This window comes from Gymnodraco acuticeps, unplaced genomic scaffold (assembly GCF_902827175.1).
Source record: "Gymnodraco acuticeps unplaced genomic scaffold, fGymAcu1.1, whole genome shotgun sequence".
NCBI lineage: Eukaryota > Metazoa > Chordata > Actinopteri > Perciformes > Bathydraconidae > Gymnodraco > Gymnodraco acuticeps.
In genome coordinates this window covers 2352771-2378243 of record NW_022989810.1, presented here as the reverse complement: position 1 = coordinate 2378243, position 25473 = coordinate 2352771, and the positions used below count along the sequence as shown (strand labels likewise).

Genomic DNA, 25473 nt, shown 5'->3' with positions numbered 1-25473 from the left:
AAAACCACCAAATTCAGAGACAGCTTCATCCCGCAGGCAATAAGACTGCTAAACACCTGAACTGTTGAAACAACATCCATAACATTCATCTGCTACTTAGTAATTATTTATCTATTTATCTAATATATCATTCCAATAGACTCTTATTTCACTATTTCACTTTTTTTTAAAACTATTTTTCTTTTTGTATTTACTTTTTAATATTTACTTGCACTATATTTTTCTGTTTTTCTGTATTGCACTGTTGGAGAAGCCTGTGACCTAAGATTTTCATCGACATAGCTATCATCATAAATCCATCTCTGAGGCACGAAGTAAAATGGAATATACTAGTTATTGATTTTAATGCCTTCATCAAGCCAACAACTTTTACCAGATTAATATGTGATTTATGTATTTGGTAGACATTACTTGAAAAACATATGGTATACTCATCATCATTCATCCACCTTGTTATATAATGAATATGATGCAATCTGTGATGTATTCCACAAATACAATTACATTTCTGTTTGATGAGTGCTCATTGAAGCTAAATGAATTGCATTAAACCCTTCTGATTTATGGTTCTGTTGATTGGCTGTTGCGTCTGTTGACTCTTTCTCCATGGTAACCATTATTGTTCATTGGCAGACTGGCAGTGTGTGTATTATACTGCTACTAAAGGTATTAACGGCTGATAACAGTAATACAGTATAGAAAAAAGTACAGTGGATCACATATTTATAGTTTTTATATTCCATGGGATGCAAAAATTAGTATTAAAAAAAAAATACATGTATGAAAAAGTTATTCATACAAATCAGTCCAACACACACACAAACTAAAGTAATCACACATTTCAATTATATATTTCCATAATCTATCCAGTGTAGTGCAGTGGGACTGAAATCTGGATATGAAATTGGGATTTCTTTGTAAATAAGGTGTCTTAAAAAAATGATGGGTCGCAGAGAGCATTTCTCCGCGATCCCAACTCGTCTATTACCAACGTTCAGGGAGCTCTATGCAAGTCAATAATGGGACTCCCTGATACAGTAGTTGAAAATGTACGCTAAAGGGCCCCCACTGCGTTTGATAGTGACGCCAAGGGATCCTGACATAACGTCACTATAGCCTACGAGTTGGGAGGGGGAATGTGTTGAATAATGTTTCAACTTTGAGATTTTCCTCATGTGGGACCCCAACCTTAACCTCTTGATGAGCAGATGGGAGATAATGTTAAAATGACAAGTGTGTTGTTATAAGTATGTAAGTATGCATGTAGTATATCCTGATCAAAAACCACAGACAATTACCTATTAAAGGTTATCTTCAAATGTTTTTCCAACTCTGCTGCAAACTTGTATTTTGAATTAAACATTTTCTTTTATAGAGTAAAAAGTCAAGTGAATGCATTTGATTGGGTTTGTGGGTTTGACTGCCGGATTAGGAAAATAACTACAAACTCAGTTTTTCCTGAATCTTAAAATGGTGTAGCATGGTTCAAAGAAGAACCAAATGCATTTAAAATAATGGGGTCGATGCATGCATTCACCGTTTTGGAAAAGGACTTGCAGAAGTCTTTGAGCCATTTTAGTTTATAAGGGAAATTATGCGATTAGTTATAAACATATTTAAGGTGAATTATAACTTAACTTTATTTAAATTCTTAATTGTTAGTGTTCCTCTTTGTTATTTACTTCTATAGATTCCCTTACATTTCATTTAGCTGACGCCTTTGTCCAAGGGACAAGGTACATTTGCTTCAAATACGCCAAACCATTGTAAGTGCTGGTGCATAGCTTCAATTGACCGACATCTTTTAAAGTCTCTAAGATGTTGTGTGTGTTTTAGGTTTAATGGCCAGGGTGTAGTTGAAACAGGTGTGTTTCAGTCTGCAGAAGATGTGTAGACTTTCAGCAGTTTAGTTATTTAATAGTATCCAGTGGGGAGCGTTTTCAGACAGAGTCAGTCTGGATGGTACATTCCCACACCACCGCAGTCCTTCCACCGTCAGAGACAAGAGGAAGGAAGTGGTGCGGCTCAAGGATGAGTAAGCCTTCTGTGACTCACGCGCCGCCACTGACCCGTGTGGCAACCTGATAAGCTCACATTATGTCTCAGCGGGCCCTGTGGCATAATACCACGCCAGCATGCCAGCCCAATAGGAGGCCGCCGCATGATGCACGGTGACAGCACAGACCTTTTTTCTAAACCATGGAAAATAATGAATACAGTCCATACATGGGCACAGATGATAATATGCCATCCTGCTGAATATGCAAATAAAATGCCAATCTGGGTCAACAAAGTCAATCTTTATACTTTCACGCATGCCACTGCATCTAATGAATATTTCATCAAAGGCATGGATGCTTTTGGCTGAGAATCATCAGTCCTGTTAGCAGAGAAGATGAACATTGGGAAAATAAGGAGAAACAAACGGTGGCTCATTCACTGCCACAAACAGTGTTAAAAAGTAATGAAGGATCTTTTCTATCACAACAGTGTTTCTAACCATGAAATTATGAATCAGTTATATTTTTTGTTTTTAACAGTGAATTACTTTATTGTATATTGTAAGTTAGAGCAAATATAATTACAGCAGCACCTGTGTACTGAGCACAGATGAGCTTTAAAACTTTACAAAGCTGAACAAATATATCAAATATAATATTTGCCAACAGAACATTGACCAAGTGTTGATCAAAGTGGACATCAAAAACAGTAGGACTGTTACAAATGCTATGTTAATGGCTGGAAAATGCATGTATGACATGTAGTAATATCTTGTGTCTGTTAAAAGTACAGAAATCTCTGAGCAGTTTAATCTTCAGTGAGGCAGCATTCTGTGGTTTTGACTTTGGTATCTTCTGGATTGCACTGCAGACACAGCCTCTCTCGGCCTGTTGTTCACAGAGAAATGACTTCCCCTTTATACGGCTCTCTGATCACAGCTGTAGGCGTCCCCACCTGCAGGCAGAAAGAAAGGTAAAGTGACCTTTGGGGAAAACTTTATCTCGATCCGGATGCTTCAATTTCAAAGATATATTTGAATTCCAGACCTATTAAAGGTGCTTTACACCTAAGCAGCCCCCCTGTTTGCTCAATGTTTCATATCCTGTATGATGCTAACTTTATGAACACAAGTACATATAATTAACCCTAGCTATTTTTAGAGTGGTTTGTGTGGAGATCTCTGCCTCATTGACTCATTCACTATTGCCTTAAAAGTTTGGAGAACTGAAAGTTGAATGGAAAGGAGGATGTCACGTTCGATGTAATATGACGATACTGCTAGCAAGCAGCTAGCTTAGCTTAGTTTAGCTGACAAACAGCATCACATCTAGCCTGGCTCTGTTCGAAAGTAAAAAAGAAAGAAAAAACTATATAAAAATACATTAAAGTAAACATTAACTTGATATAATTTAACACTGATACAATAGTTGTTCATACAATTCAACTGTCAATGTTTAGGTTTGTTTGGCATGTTTACACTTGTTCGATAAATGCTAGATTTGAGCTATTTCAGTGATTAATCCATTACTTTAAGTTAGTTAAATATTTTACATTTGTTTTCACCAAATGTAGCTTCCTGTTTAGACTTCTCTGTTCTCTTTCTCACTGCTTTACACAGACTCTTAATTGCAACACAATGTGTTCAAGTTGGTTACTTCACTGGTCTAATCAAATGATCTAATCCCTGATCTAAAGCAAACATTAACATTTTTATATTGGGTGTGTATCATTTGCAAAATTGTCAAGTTATAGGTTTTCGCAGGGTGTTATGTGCCTGATTATTTCCTTGACAGGTGTAGCTATACCTGCAAAAAATATATTTTTTTAACACTGACATAGGCCTACTGTACATTATGGCATACGCTGACGTGGTGAACTTGTTACCAAACAGAAGCTAAATGCTAGGCTTGGTGCTAGGCAGATAGTGAAAAGTAATATTTGAAGTGGTTATTTCACTCAAAACAGCTGCCTGCTGTGGCTGTAATTTAGTGAGTTGGCTGGAAAAGCTAAACAATGAGCCAAAAGGTGCTAAAATGCCCTGTACAGCTAAGGGGACATGTAGAGTCAGGTGAGAGTTCTCTGATGGTTCGTTGTTAAGTTAGCACAGACTTTCCATTTTACTAACTGAAGTGTTGTTTTATACTTATGAATACTGTGTTACACTTGACTGACCTGGTCCCTTTGCTTGATTCTTTTGTAAACAAACTCAGAGAAGGGTTTCCTGGGGATGAATCTTCCGGTCCCTGGGGACACCTGCAGCTGCCCGTCCTCATACACCACCCTGCCTCTGGAGATGGTGAGGACGGCGACGCCGTGGCACTCCATGCCCTCAAAGATGTTGTAGTCTACAGCCTGGTGGTGTGTTTTGGCTGATATCTTCCTACAATCACAAAGATACAAATACATTGTAATGAAACTTATTTTAGAACTTGCATGCTTTCTGAATGCCAGGCTAAAAAAAACAGAAACGTATTGTGTGTAATGCATTCGGTTCTAATCTGAAACTGATTGAATCAGGCCAAGATACTTATACACAGCATCGAGTTACTGCAGCTCACTTACTTCGCAGCAACAAGCCATACAATGTAATATGTATAACTTGGGCTCATGTGATGCTCTATTTGCTGTAAAGAATGAAGTGGGATGTTGAAGATGGATCAGTTTTGCAACAGAAAGGTCAGACCCAATCACCCAATAAAATATATAGCATGGCTGCAAAATATTTTATTGGAAGAAATTATAAAAATTATTTAAATGATTAATCTAAAAGCTCTCAATGTGAATGTATATGGCATATTTTAATCAATTACATTTGACATCTCTCAAGAAATATCTGATAGCTATATTTACAAGTTATTTTTGCACATAGAGATTTCTCATAAAAGACATATAATTAGCTTTCGAGATGCATTGTTAGAAAATAAACTGTGACGCAATCTAAATCCAGTAAGGTAGTTCAGAAGGCTCCACCTTGACAAACTAATATCCTGCAATTACAGCCAGGCCTGGCCAACTTGTGGCCCCACGCAAAGGTGTTTCATGAGGCCCCCCTTATGTGTCGTGAACTGTTAGTTCGCCGGAGCCTCGCAGCGGGGTAACTGCAGATATAAGCGCATAACATGAGGCCCCCTCCGCAAGATGAGGCCCCATGCAGTCTGCGTGATCTGCGTGTAGGGAAAGAAAGAGCCATAAAAATAACACTTTCATATTACAAATTTAGAAAATGGGTCACAGAATTTCAAATTTGTTGAAGTTTAGATGCTTGATGATGCAAAATGTGAACCAGGAAGTTGATACGTTTATCTGTGTGCCATCTGGTGCTAGGCAGGTAGCATACAATCTGATTTAAGAGCTATTCCGCTGTGAACAGCTGCCGGCTGAAAACAAAGCCATGAGTGTTTTAGAGTGAACTACAACTATAACATTACTATACCCAAAACAAATAGCTGAAAGACACAAAAACACTCTCTTGAGCCGCAAAATTAGTTGATATTTATCTGTCTTTATCACTATGAGCAACCCCTACGTCTTATGAAACATTATTTTTGACTTATAATATCGGCTGAAGTTGAACTTGAAATATACTGTAATAACTCACATCATTTCCAAAACATATGCCATATACATTAACACAGCTGAAATGATAAACAAATCAAATATAATCTCACCAAACAACCTGCAGTTTATGTACTTATGACATAATGCACATGATCTGACCATATCATGTCCATATCTGTATGTATGTAAAAACCTGTAAATGTTCAATACAATTTTTATATTTTTTATTTCTTACGTCTTTATTATTGTTTTTATACTTGTGTGAAATGATATCTGTCCTATGTTTCAACCTTAATGCAGTTGCTGCAAAGACATCTTGTATTATCTTATCTGATCTCAGTGAGGTACTGCATGAGGGTTAATATAACCTTAATTCATAAAGGTACAAAAACCTACCATAGTACTTGCAACACTGCATGCACTTGGTAACAGTAGTACAAGTATGTACCTTCTTATTAGGGTGGTTGAAGGGCTTTCAGGAAAATGTGGAAAAACACTCTAAGAGGGAGAGTCAATTACAGCCCTTCATATTAAAATAATCAAACGCTTTGCACAGCGAAGATTGATGATGTCTAACAAATAAATCATGTCTGAGTGAAAAGACTGCATCAGCAGCGAAATAACTCTGACTCAGCCACTTCAAGAGAGCCCGCTTTCCCCCCATTCACATTTCCTGTTGATGTGTAAAGCCAGAAACCTTGCCTAGTGTGCACTGACAAAAACAAGATGTGTCCTCATTATTCCAGCATGCCCAATTACGAGACACAAGGCAATTGAGTGAACTTCCTAGGCGTTTCTGGTTATGCAACTGCGCGTGGCCCGTGGTCCCGGATGTTATGGAGCGACACTTGTGCTGAGGGGCGATTAATTACGTTAAGTTTCACAGATGAATTCACGACTGCGGCAATGAAACATGAGGCGCTCTCATGCTTGAAACGCAGTATAACATCGGCAGACATGCATACGGGGTAAACACGGAACACACAAACAAACAGAGGGACAGACAGGGAACATCAGAACTAAAAAATAAATAGATTTTGAAACTCTTTTCCAATGTTACCGGTGAATTAATTGACAGGAAATTAAACAGAATTAAATGTGTTCTTTTCAGTTGCTTCCCTGAGGGGCTCAGCCCAGATTCTGCAGCAAACAGAGCAGTGCATTCTGGGTTACATAAGACTTAATGTGCTACAATCTACTGGAACGCATACTGTCCTCAGTTCCATATATGGAACGTTGTTAGAATAATAGCAAAAACACAATCACATGATCCATGTTTATATAAAGCCTCATGGTATTGTGAGCTTGTTCCTGAAAATAGCCTTAATGCTACTATGAAAATTGGTTTAACTCCTACATGAAATATTCGTCATCTTTAAGATCCTCAACATCACCCAGCTCCGCTTCCTAAAAATAAGGACCTAAAATGATAACGAATGTAACATTTCTCTTTACTGACTGATGACTCTGATTCATATGTAAATAGTGTTATGCTTTCATTTGCAGCTGAGGATATGTGATGACATGCCCTGCCGTCTGGATAGAGCATGATTAGCTTACGTTACGGCAGGTTACTGTGTTGAGGTGGCACAAGATGAAAGATACATCACTTTGCTTTTAGTGCCTGTGCATAAAGCATGCATGCTATACCGCTACACTTTAGAAATGGTGTCTTTTTTTTATTTAAACACCTTCAAGTGTTCTGCAGCGGTGTTTAAAGTATTTAAAGGGGCCTCATTTTCAGCTTCATATTTGTTTTTAGTGCCTCTACTGTGACATGTTTCCATCTTAATGTTCAAAAAGGTCTTTGTTTTTAGCCTATCACGCACAATGCGCAAGCCAGTAGAAGTGCGAGTGTAACATAGTGATGTCATAATGCATTGCTCTGTTTGCATAGTGATGTAACTCTGTCACTAAGGATGTTAGCCTTTGCAGACCATATACAGGAAAGGGAAAAACCCAAAAAGAGAGATGTGTTCAGAATGTGCATCAGGGTCACACACATGTGGAAATGTACTTTTCCTTCTCCATTTGAAAAGCTTTCTCCCATACTGCTGATTAACTGGAGTCGGCTCCTCACCTCTTCATCTTAGGGTCCCAAATAACCACGTCAGCATCCGAGTTCTTGGCGATACGGCCTTTCTGCGGGTAGAAGTTGAAGATTTTTGCTGCGTTGCTGCTGGTGACAGCTACAAATCGATTCTCGTCCATTTTGCCGCTGTGCTGATGGAGCAAACGCACACAGGAGCCGCTTTGAGAAAGGGGGCCACAGCATATGACAACAAAATACAGAATTAGCAGGCAAAAGATCAGTGCTTAACTGCAGCAGCAAGCAACTCATTTCTGCCAAAATATCATCTCATTTGTGATTTGTAAGCACTGTGGAGTGTTGTTAATCTTCACAGTGGCCTTGGGGCAGCCGGGCTGAAACACTGTCTTCTCTTGAGAAAATGCAGAGCCTGCTTTCTGCAGCGATCTGTAGCTCCCAGAGTTTATTACCCATTCTGTTGGAAAATCATACTGTACTTATATTTCACTCTTAAAATATAAATAGAGCAATACTGAATACAAATAATTAGTGTCAACACATTTAAACGTAAAAATGTATATTCATTGCCACTAGGAATTCAAAAATGTACCATAGACCCCCCTGCCCACTGTTGTGTCAGCATATCAAGGGCCCCATGGAATGACATACTTTTGAAAACGATACTTCTCGAGCTTCCCTATTTCATGCATAGCAGCTGTTGATGGCACGTCATGGCGCTCACACCTCTGCTGTTTAAGAGGTAAGAGTCAGTGCTGAGTCAGGTCATTATGACATACCACTCCCTTCTCCCAGATGACGGACATCCGGTCCTCCACCCCGTTCACTCCGTTTGGGATCTTGGTGAAGTCGTCCTTGCCCAGAGCCTTCTGACACACAGAGAAGGTGCAGTTGTCCGTCCCCGTCACAGTGAGATCATCACTGGCATCATTTGAAGGATAAATACAGGTTTAGGTGAATGAAAGAATAGAAACTGAACTTAATGAATACAACACTAAATTGCTCAAACACACAATAATCTTTGTAGGATATCATTGATGGTTACACTTTCAGCTCCACTTACTTGGCCAGCAGGTCCATGAGGTACCCCGGGGTGCTGGGGTCAGGTCTGAGGGGGGGGCCCATGACGAAGCCTGCAGCATGGCCCCAGTCTTTGTGCCAGCAGTGAGTACCGTCAGTGCCCAGTCCAGCTGCGATGGGCTCCCCGAACACCACGCGCCCTGCAGAAAGAAAACACCGTTTATTTATTTATACTGTTTACAACCTGGAAGATATGGCCAAAAAACATATTGAGGGAACTTTGGGTTTAATTAGATATCATTGTTTATACATGTAAGCTTCTTTTTTTTAGCATGACAAAAAGAAAACTCGTGAATACTTTAACTTTTGGTCATCAGAAAAAAAAGAGACAAACACAATAATAAAAATAACATACAAGTATTGAAGGTGCCATTAACATTGACTAATTGGACAACAAGTTTGCCACTTTGTCTTAAATGCATTATCAACATACATATAATACACAATATAATGTTATAATATGTCCTTTGCTGTATCATTCTAAATGTAAACACTAATGCATATTCATAAAGCTTGAAAAAATGATAATAATGCTGATAAAATGTTGTTGTTGTTGTTGCAAGTTCCATTGTGTTATAACTCTATAACTGTAATAGATTATAATTATTATAATAATATAATTGTTTTATATTATAATGGACTAAAATACCTGTAGTAATACATTTGAATGTGAAATAAGTTCCTGTACCTTCTAATGTTTTGCTTTAGGTGAGGTAAACATCTCCTTTACAAAATGTTTGCATAGATTTAATGTAATTTTTTCACTTTGCCTCAAGTAAACAATGAACACTTGTGACTAATAATAACATTATATTGCATACAAATATTCTATTTATCATAATTAAAACAAGAATAATAATAACACACTATGATCCATCACAGTAACCAGCATACATGAACAATTATGATCTTAAAGCATTATGAGGATGTCTATACGCATCATAGTAACACTTGTTATGTTTTTTTAATGAAATATTAAATACATAGAATTGTAACATTAAAAATGATTATGGTTATGGCCTCTAATGGGCTGTGTCGGGCCTCCTCTCCACCCTCCTCCACCAGCAGGGGGCAGCAGCCCACACTCACCCTCTCTGCGGGCGTTGGACACCACCTTGGCGGCAGACTTGCTCATCACGTGCACCACGTACAGCGGGCAGTTGACAGCGTGGGCGATGGTGATGGCTCTCTGGGTGGCCTCGGCCTCCACCTCCTCCGGCCGACACAGCTCGTGGCCTTCTGGCCCCGTGATGCCCAGAGACAGCATCTTCTTAGCACCCTGCAGAGGCCCCGCGGGGGGACAACAACAACAAGACAGCATAAAGGTTAGAGGAGAGGGGGGATAACAACACTCAGTGTGTGTCCACGCAGAGAATGGACATAACATTGAACATTTTATTTAGATTTTGTTAATTTAATTAAAAAACCCCAATATTTAGAAAGGGATAAAGTGGTGTCCCTTCACAAACTTGGTGAAAGTGCAAATTAGGGATAAGACAATAAAGCAATAACTTCAGGGAATATTTCATGTTTTAAATGGTATGTGCTACTAATAGACTAATATATTATTTGACACAAAGTTATTCACATTCACATACACCTGTGATTCGGAACAAATCACTGGTGTAGAGAATATCAAAATCCATTGTATTGAATTCGTTTTTTACAGCTGACCATGGCATCTAGATGTTTTTTAAGCCATGTAATGAGGGGCCAAATGACCCCAAATGTAACATGTTGGGTTAGCAAAAAATGACAATACTCCTTAATACATATCCTAGTGACAGCATTAGTCAGCAAGAAGGTATAGTGTTATACTCAGGAGGACCACTGCATTCAGAGGAACAGTCTGCCAACATTTAATAAAGATAAATAAATTGTTAATTTATAGTTATTTTAAAAACCTAAAATCATGGTAAATAATAGACAACCAAATGTAGGAAAACTTAATCAATAACATTCTTTGTTTTAGGATTTGTTTTAGTTGCTGATCATATTTATTCACATTATTTGATGTGTTCTCATTTGATGTTCCTGTTTGACTGTAATGTGTCTTTCCTGTCATGACACTTATATTGCAGAATTAGCCATGACTTTTAAACTGGCAAATTAACAGAAATATCTTTTAATGAGGACTGTTCCTTTCATTTTAAACTGCATGATCCCCACCACAAGAGACCCCTGTTTCACTTATTTGACCTCTGCTGCCTCCTAGTGGTGAATTGTTGTCATGACATTTATTTTCAAACATGGCCAATTGTTGTTAATTAAAAAACTGAATTCTGAGAAATAATTGCCATTTAGTGTTGTAGAAAGTAGGCCCTGGGGCCAGCCCATTTAATTACACTGTGTTCTTTTTGGATATGACATAATAAACTTAAAACGAAAGGGGAAATGCTAAGGTCTTCAGGTGACTTCAGGTTTTGTGCAGTGGACACGGCTATACAGAGCAAAAGCTGCTTTTGGAATTTCACCACATTGCTCTCTATAATTAATGTGTCTAGTCGCATTGCTGACATACACAGTGTCAATGGACCTTGAACCATCTGTAACATGCAGGGAAACACTGATACAACATGTCCCTTTATTCACAATTTAAACATCTTAAAATGCAATATTTGAAAATCTATAACTATATATTTTTTATATAAATATATCTGCCATGTCTATTATTCTATGACACTGAAGGATACTTTATTAGGACATGTTCAGCTTCCTTTATGGTTAAACCATTGTGTCCACATATAGGCTTAGACATTAACCTTATAGAACGTGATGAAAAGCACAGTAGCATGCATGCTAGCCATTTGGCGATTAGGACTCTTTCTGTCCAGATGCAAGCATTATTGTTCCTCTTTCATACTAAGGACAATGACACGTATTTTTTGTTGTTAAAGGTGGGGTAGGTAATTTTGGAGAAACCAGCTCGAGTGCGCTAGAATTTGAAAATACACAGCCGGAGAAAATCTGCCTCTTCCTTACAGAGCCCCTCCTCCAACACACACGAACGAGCACATGACCAATGAGGGCACGAGATAAGTTTGTGCACAGATGGAAGGCTGACAGGCAGGTAGGCCATCCAGTTATTTTAGCCGGGCCGGCTCAGATGATTGGTCGTGCTTTTTACAGTACTACGGCTTCCACAGATGACATTTTGTTATGGATTTATTGTCAAAGCATTTCAGATATTCATTGCTATCCGGATGTTAAGAGCATTCCATGGAATATAACAAAAAGTGTTTCTGAAATAAATTACATACCCCACCTTTAAATTCTGGATATTTGCTTTATCATATTGCTTTAGATTAGAAAGGAAAAAACACGGTCACTGATATTCTTCAGCCGAAAGTCAGGGGTTAAATACTGAAAGCCACATACATTCTAGCACATATGTGCATAAACAAATACTGCAGCTCTTCAGTTTAAGCAACCTCTTCCTCACCATAAGTTTCCACTAATTCACTCTTGATAATAAGCTGGTTTTCACTTGATCTTATACTAACCTCTGCGATGAGGTCTCCATTCTCAGCGTGCACCTGAGCTATAGCTCCGATCTCCTTACACTGGGAGAAGGCCGCGTACAGCTCAGAGTCGTCCAGCATGAACACGTCCTTATAGGCCATGAACATCTTAAAGGAGTTAACTCCCTTCTCTTTGGTCACCGTCTGCATCTCTTTTTTCACCTGGAATAAAAAGGTTTTGGACAGACAGAGGAATAGCTATGAGGATCCTTGATGCTTATATACAGTACCACTCAGTACAGAAGCCCATTTCCGCCACATTTGATGAAAAAAAGTAACTTAAAGAGAAAAAGAAAATGTTTTCAAATGATTACTTAGTCTATCAAAATCATACATAACTATCTAAAAAAACTGACACAGTAACTCAAAAATAATAACAACATTTCTTTATATACTTACTTCATTATTTCAAGGTAAGTAAGTAAATATTTTTTTAAACTAATTTCTTAAAGAAAATGTCTCTATGTTGCAAATCACTATTTAGCAATATGTATTTATTTTTTATTTTTTTAAAAGTTTTCTCATTATAATAACTTACACAATCTTTACATTTTACTGGATTTATTTTGTATTTCTTTGTATTTAACAACAATGATGTGCTCCATCACCTGGTCACTCCACCATGTGACGGCGACATGCAGCGAGTAGTCGCAGCAGACTTTGGGGTCAGCAGTCTGCCTCCAGCAATCGTACGCCTCCAGGAGAGACTTTCCCCGTTGGGGGATCACAAAGTCCATGATCATGGTGGTCCCTCCTGCCAGAGCGGCCTGGGGAAACACACATTACCACAGAGGTGAGCTAAACATTAACATATAGCCCTGAGACACACACACTGTCTATGTGCAGGGTGATCTGGCAGTGCACTGATACATTTCAAGTCTGGCCTTGCTAGTCTGGCTAGTGTATATTTTAAGGCTCACTTGTATGGCAGCATGTTAATGACAACATAATATATACATTAATTATGCAACATTTAGATTATATAGCGCTTTTTCCAGGTTAAAGCAATATGTTTGTTTCTTTGTTCAAAATATACAATAGATTTCCAAACCTTTCAGATTATATTTGTGCAGCCTGTTATTCTTTAAATGTGAGATAAATCAGATAAGTTTAAAATACAATTCTGGTAGCAACCTTCAAAATAAAACACCAGACTGCACATCAAATGCTAACAATTTAATAAAGATACCAATACTGCAAATGAAGTCTAAGAGAGCAACGGTAAAAGTTGTGTGTGTTTACTACCATTGATAGCAAATAGTTACAATGTTAATTCTAAGATATCCAAGTTCATTGTACAATTATTTTTAAAACGATGTTGAAAGTCTGATATTGAAGCATGCTATGGTGGAAAGTACTTATGCACATTAAAGGTGGGGTATGTAATTTTGGAGGAACCAGCTCGAGTGCGCTAGAATTTGAAAATACACAACCGGAAAAAATCTGCCACTTCCTTACAGAGCCCCTCCTCCAACACACACGAACGCACACATGACCAATGAGGGCACGAGATAAGTTTGTGCACAGATGGAAGGCTGACAGGCAGGTAGGCCATCCAGTTACTTTAGCCGGGCCGGCTAAAATGATTGGTCGTGCTTTTTACAGTACTACGGCTTCCACAGATGACATGTTTTAATGTATTTATTGTCAAAGCATTTAAGATATTCATTGCTATCGGGATGTTAAGAGCATTCCATGGAATATAACAAAAAGTGTTTCTGAAATAAATTACATACCCCACCTTTAATTAAGAGTTACTTTATAGTTCAATTATTCAATTCAATAAGATTACCAGGGTTACACATTGGAATTATTATTATACTATTATTAAGTATGTGAACATAAAAAAGTGTTGAAAGAGCGGATTCCCTCAACAAATTGTAATATATATTGTAAACAAATACAGCGTAAATTCCATATATGTGTAAAATGCACATTGGTAGTGGTATTGCACAACCGTTTTTATAACTATTTGAAAACTTTATTAGATTATGTAATATTCAGATTAATAATACAAATATTCATAACAAATACAATATCATGTAACATTACACTTTATTAATCCCTGGGGATACAAAGGCAACCTCAGTGTTTCAATTTTATGTAGCTGTATACTTCAACTTTATTTTGATAGTCATAGTTGTACTTTTTACACCACTGCATTTAATTATGGGCTCAGAACAGTCTCATAATACACACATGCACACAGAAGGATTCAAACTTGTATTTCCGGATCCACACTTGTGTTTTTCAAAGCACACACAAATGTATTCCGTTTCATATACATGTAAATAAAATCCAAATACAGAAAAAAGTTTTATATATGTATTTTTGATCCCCACTTATTAGTGGGGATTACATCCTCTGCACCTGCAAACACAAACAGCTTTCTGTGCACGGATCGCTTTGCATTCGTGTGTGGTTTTTTTGAGACTCCCCTGACGGTCAGACGATTCGTACTTGTAATGTTTTCTATCTATAGCCAATCAGATGTCTCCTTCATTCTAAGCCAATCACATGAGCGCGCCCCCACGAGGGTAAGATTACTTCATATACGCATTTTGCGCAGTCCGGTCAGCTCGCTGAACAGAGGGCGGAGCATCAGGTGATCATGCAGAGCAGCGTGTCTCCATCAGACTCAGCAGCTGATCTGATCTCTCTCTTGCGTCCGGTTATACTTCACTCGTGTTTATGTCCATATCGATCAGATCCAGCTCTCCTGATCGGCCTTTATAGAGAGCACCGATCAAACTATTAAGAGTGAATATCGGCCGATAATGACCGGCGGGGCTCCCCCCCCCCCCCCCCCCTCCCCGTTAACAGGTCACTGTCTAGCACTGGCTTCGTAGTGCACTGATCGATTAGGCTACGGTGTGTCCACACAGCAGCTTTGACCAAATCTTGAAAATCCTGGAGCTGGGCGTGTCTGACAGCTTGGGGATTTCGCGACCAACAACCAATCACATGAATATCACATGAATATCCCGCCCCCGACATACAAAGCAAAAAAACCCGGTTCTTCTACACTATTGTCAAATAGGAAGGGCTATGATGAACATTTATTTTTTTAACATTTTGAACATTTATGAGATTAATGTCTATGGTGCTATTTTATGCTACATTCCATGCTGGCTAATGATACTGTCTATGCTTGCCAGCAACGAAGTAAACTAGCAACGAAGTAAACTGGATATAAAATCCCCAAACAAGCGAAAACCTACCAGTTTCACTCACTGTCTCTGCCACCTCCCTCCATGCCTGGTTCCTCCGGTTTGTATCCCGGTAAGTAAATAGGGACTGGTCATAAAGAACCGGGTGATTTGCTACCGCAATAACTAACTTCTCCTCCATTTTTGTGGAATATAGAAATGAACTGCGGGTCTGGTTCTCCCAGCTTGCACGCGGTTTGATTGGCTAGCGCTTGAACTGTCAGATTTGCATAAACGGATCTGATTGGCTGTCGCTTCCAGCTCAGCCTCAAAAGTTGAACATTGTTCAACTTTGGAATCCTGAACATCCTGAAAATCCTGGAAATCTTCGCCTCGCCCCCCCACAATGCAGTTCGGCGACAAGCGAGGGAAAGTGACGTCATCCCCATTCAAAGTCAATGGGCGGAGACGCGCTGGAAGCGGTGGACAAATCGCCAAAAGCTGCTGTGTGTACGGGCCGAACCTGTAGCTGCTCCCTCCACACTCACAACAACTTCATACAGACATAAATAAAGCAGCTGTATTCGCCATACAGGAAACACACATTTAAAACGGTTTTGCCTGCCGTTTTTGTGTACACAAGCATTCATCAATGGTTCGGAAAGTGGCGCTGTACCTTAATAATATAAAGGCTTGTATTTGCGTGCATTTCCTGTTCGGAAAGTGGCGCTGTACTGAGAGTGGAGGTGTCCTGAGATTAGCGCCTGCAGGCAGGCTCCATGGAGCTGTCAGCTCCGGACTGCGCAAAATGCGTACATGAAGCGCTACGTCATGAACGCAAGAAATCCACCCTCGTGGGGGTGCGCTCATGTGATTGGCTTAGAATTGAGGAGACATCTGATTGGCTATAGATAGAAACAATTACAAGTACGAATCGGCTGACCGTCAGGGGAGTCTCAAAAAACCCACACACGAATGCACAGCGATCCGTGCACAGAAAGTGGTTTGTGTTTGCAGGTTCAGGGAATTTAAACGGAAAACAAATATGTGAGGATCAAAAATACATATGTAAAACTTTTTTCTGTATTTGGATTTTATTTACATGTATATGAAACGGAATACATTTGTGTGTGCATTGAAAAACACAAGTGTGGATCCGGAAATACAAGTGTGAATCCTTTTGCAGATCATGAAATACAAGTGTGAATCCTTCTGTGCGCATGTGTGTATTATGAGACTGTTCTGAGCCCATATTTAATAACAAACTATAATCAATACTTCAATTATGGTGTATGCTATTATTAGTTACAAATTAAACTACCCAATAGCATATAAAGTAATACAATTGGCTCTATCTTGTCTAATGCAACATTAAAGTGATGTTATATTTATACATCTTTATACAGTCATTTTGTGACCGTGCGCATATTTTGATGTGTACTATCTTCCAGAGGTGGGAGAAGTACTCAGATCGTATATTTGAGTAAAAGTAGAAGTACCAGAGTGTACGAATACTCTGTAACAAAAAAAAGTCCTGCATTCAAAATGTTACTCAAGTCAAAGTACATTAGTATTGGCATCTAAATATACTTAAAGTAGCAACAGTAAAAGTAGTCATTGTGCAGATTGGTCCATTTCAGAATAATATATATGATATGTTTTATAATGATTGATCATGAAAGTGTTCTCAAAGCTGGTAAAGGTGCAGCTAGTTTGAATGACTTTGTATACTGCAGGGTAGCTGGTGAATTTACTCCAGGTGGAACTAAAGTCTGATTTAACACTTGATTATATTTCACATCATTCATCCAGATCTGTAAAGTAACTAAAGGTATTAAATACATGTAGTGGAGTAAAGGTACATGATTTAACTCTGAACTGTGGTGGAGTAGAAGAACAAAGTAGCAAACATTTGAAATACTCAAAGTACATGTAACTCAAAATGTTACTTAAGTACAGTACTTGAGTAAATGTAATTGCATAAATATCTGAGCAGCCTTCTTCTACCTCTGCTGGTAGTTGGAACTGATATGCATGGATACATTAATATGAAAATCCAAGTATTGTCTACAGCAGGGGTCTCAAACTCAAGGCCCGGGGGCCAAATCCGGCCTGTGACTTCATTTGTTGTGGCCCCACAAGAGCTTGCAATGAATATAATATGTTTATTATACAGTTACATGATGATTTAATGAAGCACGTTGCCCATAAACTACATGTACACATCTCAAATTAAACTTTTTTCTCAGAATTTAACTTTTTTTAAATGTCACTTCCTTTTTTTAAATGTCACTTCCTTTTTTATTTAAATGTCACTTCTGTTTTTTGATTTTTTTTTCCAGCTTTTCTTTTGAAATCATTTTGTGACATTCTCACTGAAGAGACTTGCAATTATTTGCCCCAGACTTCTGCTTTCAGATGTAGTTAATTATGAAGTTATTACCCTATCTGATAATAATCCAATGCAGAGGCAATAATGTAATATAATACATTATTTTATATATATATTTATATATAAGTTACAGCCGGCCCTTTGAGTGCAGCCATAATGCTGATGGGGCCCGCGATTAAATTGAGTTTGACACCCCTGGTTTACAGTGTCTTAATGTGAAGGCTAGTCTAACTTCCGTTATCATTCTGTGTCTCTTCTAACCCTCACCTTGGTTCCGATGTAGAAGTCGTCCACAGCCTTGGTGCCCATGAACTCCAGCTCCATGTGGGTGTGGGTGTCGATGCCGCCCGGGATCACCAGCTTCCCGGTGGCATCGATGACTCTCACCCCCCCGGGGATCTGGAGGTTCAGCCCAACTTCCACTATTTTCCCATTCTCTATGTAGACGTCGCTGATCACGGAGCAGTCTTCGTTCACGACTTTCCCCCCTTTGATCAGGATCCCGCTGGGCTCTGCCATCCCTTTACGACCGAGAGACTTTTTAGATTCAAATGTTAAAGTGTGTGCAAACTGAACAGAAGTGCAGCTCTGCCGTGTGTGCAGTGAGTGTTCAGACACTCCAAAGTTCATGTGAGACAGGGATGTCCACAGATCTCCATTCGCGATTACTGGACTCTTGCCAGGTAAACACCATCGTCTGCCAAAGCACCGCCCTGTTCCATGGGAGTGGGATTGTTTTGAATCCGCCCTCTTGTTAATATTTCACAGACCCTAGTCTGAATCCAGTGATCATTGATGGAGAAAACAAACCTGTTCTGACGTTAAGTAATTTACCATCCTACATGTGATAAATAAGGCCAGATTGAGCAAATCATTAGCAGTTGTCCTGCACTGACCTTGTGTTAAATAAAAAAAGGAAAGTGCAGATATATTCACTTCAAGCAAGTTATACCATATTGAGTGCTAGTGAATTAGTTAAAAGGCCTACATTAAAGGCCTAAAGACTATTACACACCTGAGCTGATATTCCATGTATGTGTTTATAGACTCTTCTTGCACTATTTCTATTTTAATTGTATTTACTTGCACATCTTACAACATTCTCTTGCACTATTTTATTTCTATTCTGTTATTTTTTTGCACTTTTTTTCTTTTTTTTCAATAATTGAATTGCCAAGATACAATTGAAACCGATGCGTTTTCAGTTTGCATGCGGTAGATATGCAGAGTTTCTGCTGTCCTGATGACAATGGGGAGCTCATTGGACCATTTAGGAGCCAGGATAGCAAACAGGTGTGTTTTTGAGGGGTGCCTGGGTCCCACTCGCAGCCGATTAGCTGACGCCGAGCGAAGAGCACATGCTGGACTGTATGGTTTAACCAAGGCCTGGATGTAGGAAAGGGCTGATCCACTCACAGCTCTCTAGGATGGTACCAGTGTCTTGAAGCTGTCACGATTATCATGTTATGTCACGTTTGTAGTTTTGTATGTTTGGGTGTTTGCTGTCATGTTTTCCTCTTGTTATATGGTCTGGTCCTTTTCCCTGTGTTTTTCCTCCCGTCGTTAGTTTCCCTGGTGTGTCTAGTTGTCTGATTGTGTTCACCTGTGGCCCTTGTGTTTCTCCTCCCCTGCCCGGCTGTTTGTCGTCTCGTGATTACCCCTCCCTGTATTTAGTCTTGTCTCTTCCTGTGTTCAGTGTTGGTTCGTCTTTTGTTGGTGACTGAGTTCACCGGTGAATGTTCTGTTTTGTCTGAGTTGGTTTCATTATCCTTGAAATAAAGGTTTATCAGAGTTATCTGCATTTGGGTCCTGCTTCCTTCACTCAACCGTGACAGAAGCGGATTCTTCCAGCCACTGGCAATCAAATTCAATCGCATTTTATTTACTTAGCCCGATAGCAAACACTTGTCTCAGGGGTCTTTAATGTGTGTACAGCACAACTCCTCCTGTCCTAGATCCCCACAGCGTACAAAGAATCCCCACAATGAATGGAGGAGAAATGTTAGAAACGGATCTCTTTTCCCAGGACAGAGAGGCGGGTGTCTTGTGCAGTGCTTGGATCTCTTTCTGACGTTGGGAATTGATTAATGCCATTCTTTTCACATCAGGAGGCTCCCCAAGGTTGGCCTTCAACAGTGCTTCTTCTGGTTCTGGTGAGGACAGTGGTCCACTCTTCACTGTGTCTGTGAGAGAGGTGCCAACAGAAGAGGTAAATACTGACCCCACGTAACATCACTACATGAGCAGTGTACTGTACTGTATACTAGGAGGAAGCAGCAACATCATTTATTGAATCATTATGTGAGATTTGAACGTAACCAACATATTGAGCCATTGCATGGTTAGCAATTGAGATGAATTCACTTTGTACCTTTAGCCATACTTTATGGGTCCATACTTTTATTCATAGTCTCTTAAATTGTCCTCCAGTGGATCACTTGTTTTCTCTACTGGCTTCCTTAACATTATTTCATGCCATGCCCAGAGATACCTGAACCTTGAAAAAGACCCCAACCCCCCCCCCCCTACAGACTGTTTGGGCTTATTGGTCTCCAGCTATAGTCATAGTTAAGCAAACATGGAAAGAATGGAAATCAAGGATGTCACCTCAGTTAAATAAACCTTCTATCACTCTTAAGTCCTTTTACAGCTGACATTCTTGCATTAAAACATGACATTATGCTGTTCTATATTTGTACTTATTCTATGGTCTTCTGCTTGGGGAGAATCTTGGTCATCATTCAGAAACCTGTGACCAGTTCAATGCCACAATCTAAACACTGCAGAGCCATGGAAGCTGACTGGTCAAAAAAGCAATTGTATATTTGTGAACTGTTTATATTCACTATTCAGAAGAAAAAAAATCCCCAAATTCAGCAGGCTTCTGATAACGCTGTGATATCCCCGGAGCATGCAACTGCCTCTCTTTCATGAAGAGTTGTTAGCCACTGGGAGAGATTAGCATTTTCCTGCAGTGGATTGGTTGTCGGCAGCGCATCAGTCCAGAGAACTTTTCTCATCCATTAGTGTATTACGAAAACAAGACACATCGGAGAGACAAAGATGCGTGCGCTGCCGAGATAAGCACACGCACAAGGCTTAGGAACACCTAACCTTCACAGTTGCAATAAACAATAACATGTGACTTAAGAGGATTTACATAAGATGAGAGGAGTAATCAGAGCGAGTGAAAAACCAATGAGGCAGCAATGGCATCTCCTCAAAAGTCTCTGTGCTGCTGAATGAGGAAAGTTGCCATTCCGCTGGATTTAGAGGAAGGCTGTTGTTATCTTTGTATTTCCTCTACCGGCACTACAAACCGACACAGATGTCACTTTCTTTCCCGACTGCATTCAAATTCAGTGAGTGCAGCTCCGAGTGTTGACAAGGTAAAACTCTGGCATTAGAAGGGCAAAGCATGCACACAAAGTGACATAAGATAATGCTCAGGCAGATTATCAGCGCGCTGTGCTCAGGCAGAAAGAGGCTTGTTTACTGCGTTTGTGCTAAACATCACACTGCAGCTACAGTAAGTGTGTGTTAGAGATACAACACATCTCAAAAGGAGGAAAGATTAGAAATCCCTAGTTTTGTCATTTCTATTGCTGTTTTAATTGTTTGCTTTTGGTAAACCAGAGGAGGGCTTTCTAGGAAATGAAATAATGCTTTGTTTCTCTTTTTTCACCTCTTATCTAATTAGATTTTCTTTAAATCTAATTCAGTCAGACAACTCACGTGTTTCTTAATGTTTATTAGAAGCAGCATATAGTTTGAGTTTGGCGACTAGGCTCGGGCCTCATCACTCCACAGATTTACAAAGAACATTGAGTGATGATTAGATAACTACCCCCCGAGCCTACAGGTGGAAGCTGGGGTGAAAACATGAAACACAGCAGCAGGAACATGAACGCAGCATTAGCAAGTGATCACAGCAGCGGCAGCATAGCGAGGCAGAGGCAGGAAGACCTGGCAGCTTAAATAGAGCGGCATGTTGAGGAGAATGTGTTTGGTTGGTTGTAAGAGGGACGAGGTGCGTCACGTGTTCATGTATCATTGGTGCTCGAGTTGACTGCCTGAACTAGCTCGCAGGCTTCGCCCCATTCTCGGCAGATTTGCTCGTCTCTTATTTTCTTACTTTTCCTTTTAGTCAAACTGGATTAAATTGAACATATACATAATATATGTCTATAATAATCAGGCAAGGGACACTCTGTTGTTAAGGAAATGGTGGTGTCGGGTGGATCCATTATGAAAACCATGTGAACTCATAGATTTGACAAGGATAACTGCTTTTCTTAGCTTTTATATGCACACACTCTACCTGCTGAGTTGTACTATATGTGGTGGTGCTAAGTACCTTTACCCTAGTACTCTAAGAACACATTTCAGGTAGCTGTTATGTACTTGTTCCATCTGCAACTTCATACTTCTACTCCACTAACATATCAGAGGTAAATATTGTTCATTTAACTCCAAAACATGTTTGCCTTCTTTAGTTACTTTACAAATGACATATTACATATGTCTTCATATAAGGTGATTTTATGTGAATACTTCTCATGAATGGAGTGTTTTTATGTTCAGTATTAGTTCAAATGAGCCTGACCTTAAACATCCACAGCAGTGACATGCAAAATGCAGATCAATGTTGTCTCCAACACCCCCACCTTAAACTGTAGTCCAGCATCCACACCTGTTTTCTGGGCGGTTCACCATCCCACCAGCCCACTGGGCGAAACATGTGAATATGATACGGCGGTTTCTGAATAATTAGCAGTAGTTAATGTTTGCATATACAGTATATTTACATACATGTCATTTTGTTGTATTAGTCACAATGCATCAATTGACATACTTTGTATAGACAGGGACTATTTTATCCTTTTTAATTATTTAAAAATTGAGGATAAACACTCTCTTGTCTCAGTGCTCTTATTGATTGATCAAATCAATGGGGTTCAACAACTAAATATAGGGCAGCTAAAATCAATTTTATTTGCATTGAAAATGTTTTGAGATGTTTCAAGAGAATCATATTTGTTGAACCTTACATTTTTTTGGCAACATCCTTTTTTTCAGCATCTTCACTTTGACTTTGAAGTGATCCAAAAGTGTTCACATTAGATTACTATATGTTTGGAATCCAATGGAATGTGTTATTTAAAAAAATGGCCTTATAGTTTTCATGAAGTTACTGATATCAAAAGAATCTGACCCATCCTGTACATAGACCGTGTGTTTCTGTGTGCATTAGATACAACCACCTCCATTTGTTTTGCTGCATCACTTTTAATTCACAGTCTTTCTCCACTGTTATGTATTACTCACTACACTCACACTAACTGCATACAGCTACCAATTAGACTTGCATCCCATTTGACCTGCCAGTGCATTCATGTCATCATATCTCTATTTTAATGTATTTTGTTCCCTTTTTTATATTTTTATACCCATTTTCCATTTAAGAAACATGCTCCTGTATCTTTTAGTAAAGCAGTACATCCTGTCTGAGCCACTGGTTCTGGTTCTGGTCCTGATTCTGATGGTGAATATTCATGCACACAAACGAGTGGCTCCGGATTGCATTACCACTAATTGCAGCCCAGATGGCAGTGTTCTCCTCAGGTTGAAATGGAAATGTGACGTGCAGTTCTGACTGCTGAAGGATTGTATTGCTCTACACAATAACCGGTATGTCATATGTTGGTGCAGAAAAACAAAGCCCATAATGCAACATGTGTGTGCTCCTATAGGGTGATACACTACAAACAAATGTGGGCAAATTAAAATAACTTGTGAGGACATGTTTGTTTTATCTAAAGTTATTGTAAATGGTTTCAGAGAGAGAATAGATTATCGTTTTAAATGTTGAAATAGCAGATGCAATGAGTGTCATATATGGCATTGATTGAATGACATATTTAGTGGTAATTTCCAGCCTTAAATTAGTCGAATAAATATCCATGTAATAAGGCTTCATGCGACACTAAGTGATGTAATATTTCCTGACACTCTGCCTATACGAGGACACTGGGAAGTCTACTTCAAAACATTTGTCAGTCACATTGTTGCAGCTCAAGCATCACAAGGCAGCTGTTAAGCAGACTCTAAAAATGTTAAGCTTCCAACAATGGGAGGCAGAAAATGTGAAGGGAAACAATTAAATTACGCCTTGCATGAAGTTTGCTTTTCATTTTGTGAGGCAAATTTAGTGCCATGGTTAATCATTATGCTGTTGAACACGATTTGCAAAAATATTCAAGAGCTTTTTGTGCCTCAGTGCCCCTTCTGTATTGAAAAATAATGGGCCTCTATCCAATTAAAAACTGCATTAAATCTCTAAAGTATTACATGCACTTTACTGGTATCTCTCTGATTAGGCTTTTCTGCATGTGCAGATGCTGACAGCACACCGAGAAAAGGGAGCTCTGACTGACTGCTCCCTCGCACAGGAGTTCAGGATTTTGAAGGATACAGAAGGTAAATGCTTGTATTTGTGCTTAATAATGAAATGTGTTCTCATCAAAATCTGGGAGAGATCTCTGATTGAGAGATGTCCTTTTGACCAAACACACGACTTAAGAATCAGAGAAACTCCTAACTATAACATTTTCCATTAGTTCAACTGTATTGTTTTATGATTCCGTGTCAGGTATTCGTAGGTCTTTCCAAAAAGAATACAGTTGCTGATTGTGGTGACATATAATAAGAAGCTTTTTGTATTCATAACAGCCCTTATGTTTTGATTGTAGCATTGATAGGCAGTGATGCATTGTTCTGCAACAGAGGCGCCAGTCCAACATGTGAATGGATGATTTATGTGACCATCTGTTTTGTTTTGATCATAATTTGATTACCTCCCGTTTGTGTGACGACTTTCCACGTCAGGACCCATTTTGCTACACACACTGTACACGCGCACCCCCCGCTCACATGTGCGTGAACACACATGCGCAACACAACTTTGGAATAATTGAGCTCCCTCTCCATCACTGCCTCACACATTCACACCCCTCAATTCTTTTTTAAAAACTGACCAAATTATGATTACTAAGTAAGTGGCAGGATAGTTGCACGAGCGCCTCACTCTCCCCACTATCTATTTGTGTTAATTAAAAGATTTGCAACTACATGTGTCTGCAGATAATCAAAATGTCTTCTGCAGCAGCACTCCCAGATGCATCGGCACTCCAGAGCTCATTTGCTCGCTGCGATCTCATGTTTGTTTAGAATTAATCAATCTAACCACAATTGAGTTAATTAATTAGTGTTTTAATGCTACTCTTTATAATTGCAGTCAGATGAGTCTGCAGACAAAGCAATCACATGAATGCAAATACAACAGATAATTGTTATCCAAACTTCCTCAGCAGCAGCCGGGGAGATCTCTTACTGTACCGAGGAGCGTCGGCAGGCACTAGATGGCACCATTGAGCAGAGTTTCTATTCGCTGTCCTCTTGTCACTTCCTGGATATTGTTCAATTAGCTGTCCTATACTGAACACATATGCATTGAGGGATATATGACACGAGGGTCCCTGTGATACCCACACTTGTAGTCGTTAAAGTGTTGCAGCGACGAAATGAAAGGTCACTGCTTCCAAGTGCTACATGCTGTTCAAATGTGCATCAACTGAAACGTTGATTTTAATGAAATGTATTATGTCAACAGATTTCACCTAACTGTAGCAGGTTAGTTGAAAGCAATAATATTATTTAAATAAA

At 39.2% G+C, this 25473-nt stretch overlaps 1 protein-coding gene across 1 annotated transcript; it reads right to left on the bottom strand.

Annotated features, from left to right (window-relative positions):
- Positions 1–2281: 2281 nt before the first annotated feature.
- Positions 2282–18397, bottom strand: dpys (dihydropyrimidinase). The gene is made up of 9 exons (XM_034227850.1): positions 18016–18397; positions 12816–12974; positions 12190–12369; positions 9776–9965; positions 8670–8826; positions 8386–8527; positions 7640–7782; positions 4174–4381; positions 2282–2955 (listed from the first exon to the last, which is right to left on the bottom strand). The coding sequence occupies exons 1-9, from the start codon at positions 18376–18378 to the stop codon at positions 2896–2898; spliced, it is 1602 nt and encodes a 533-aa protein (XP_034083741.1). The 5' UTR covers positions 18379–18397; the 3' UTR covers positions 2282–2895.
- Positions 18398–25473: the final 7076 nt, after the last annotated feature.

Excerpts from the sequence above, each read along its gene's own strand:
- dpys (XM_034227850.1), bottom strand. The coding sequence starts at position 18,378 with ATGAACTTTGGAGTGTCTGAACACTCACTGCACACACGGCAGAGCTGC. Across the intron at positions 12,370-12,815 it reads TCACATGGTGGAGTGACCAG|GTGAAAAAAGAGATGCAGAC; the intron begins GTGATGGAGCAC and ends TTTTTATTCCAG. Across the intron at positions 2,956-4,173 it reads GAATCAAGCAAAGGGACCAG|GTGGGGACGCCTACAGCTGT; the intron begins GTCAGTCAAGTG and ends TTCTGCCTGCAG.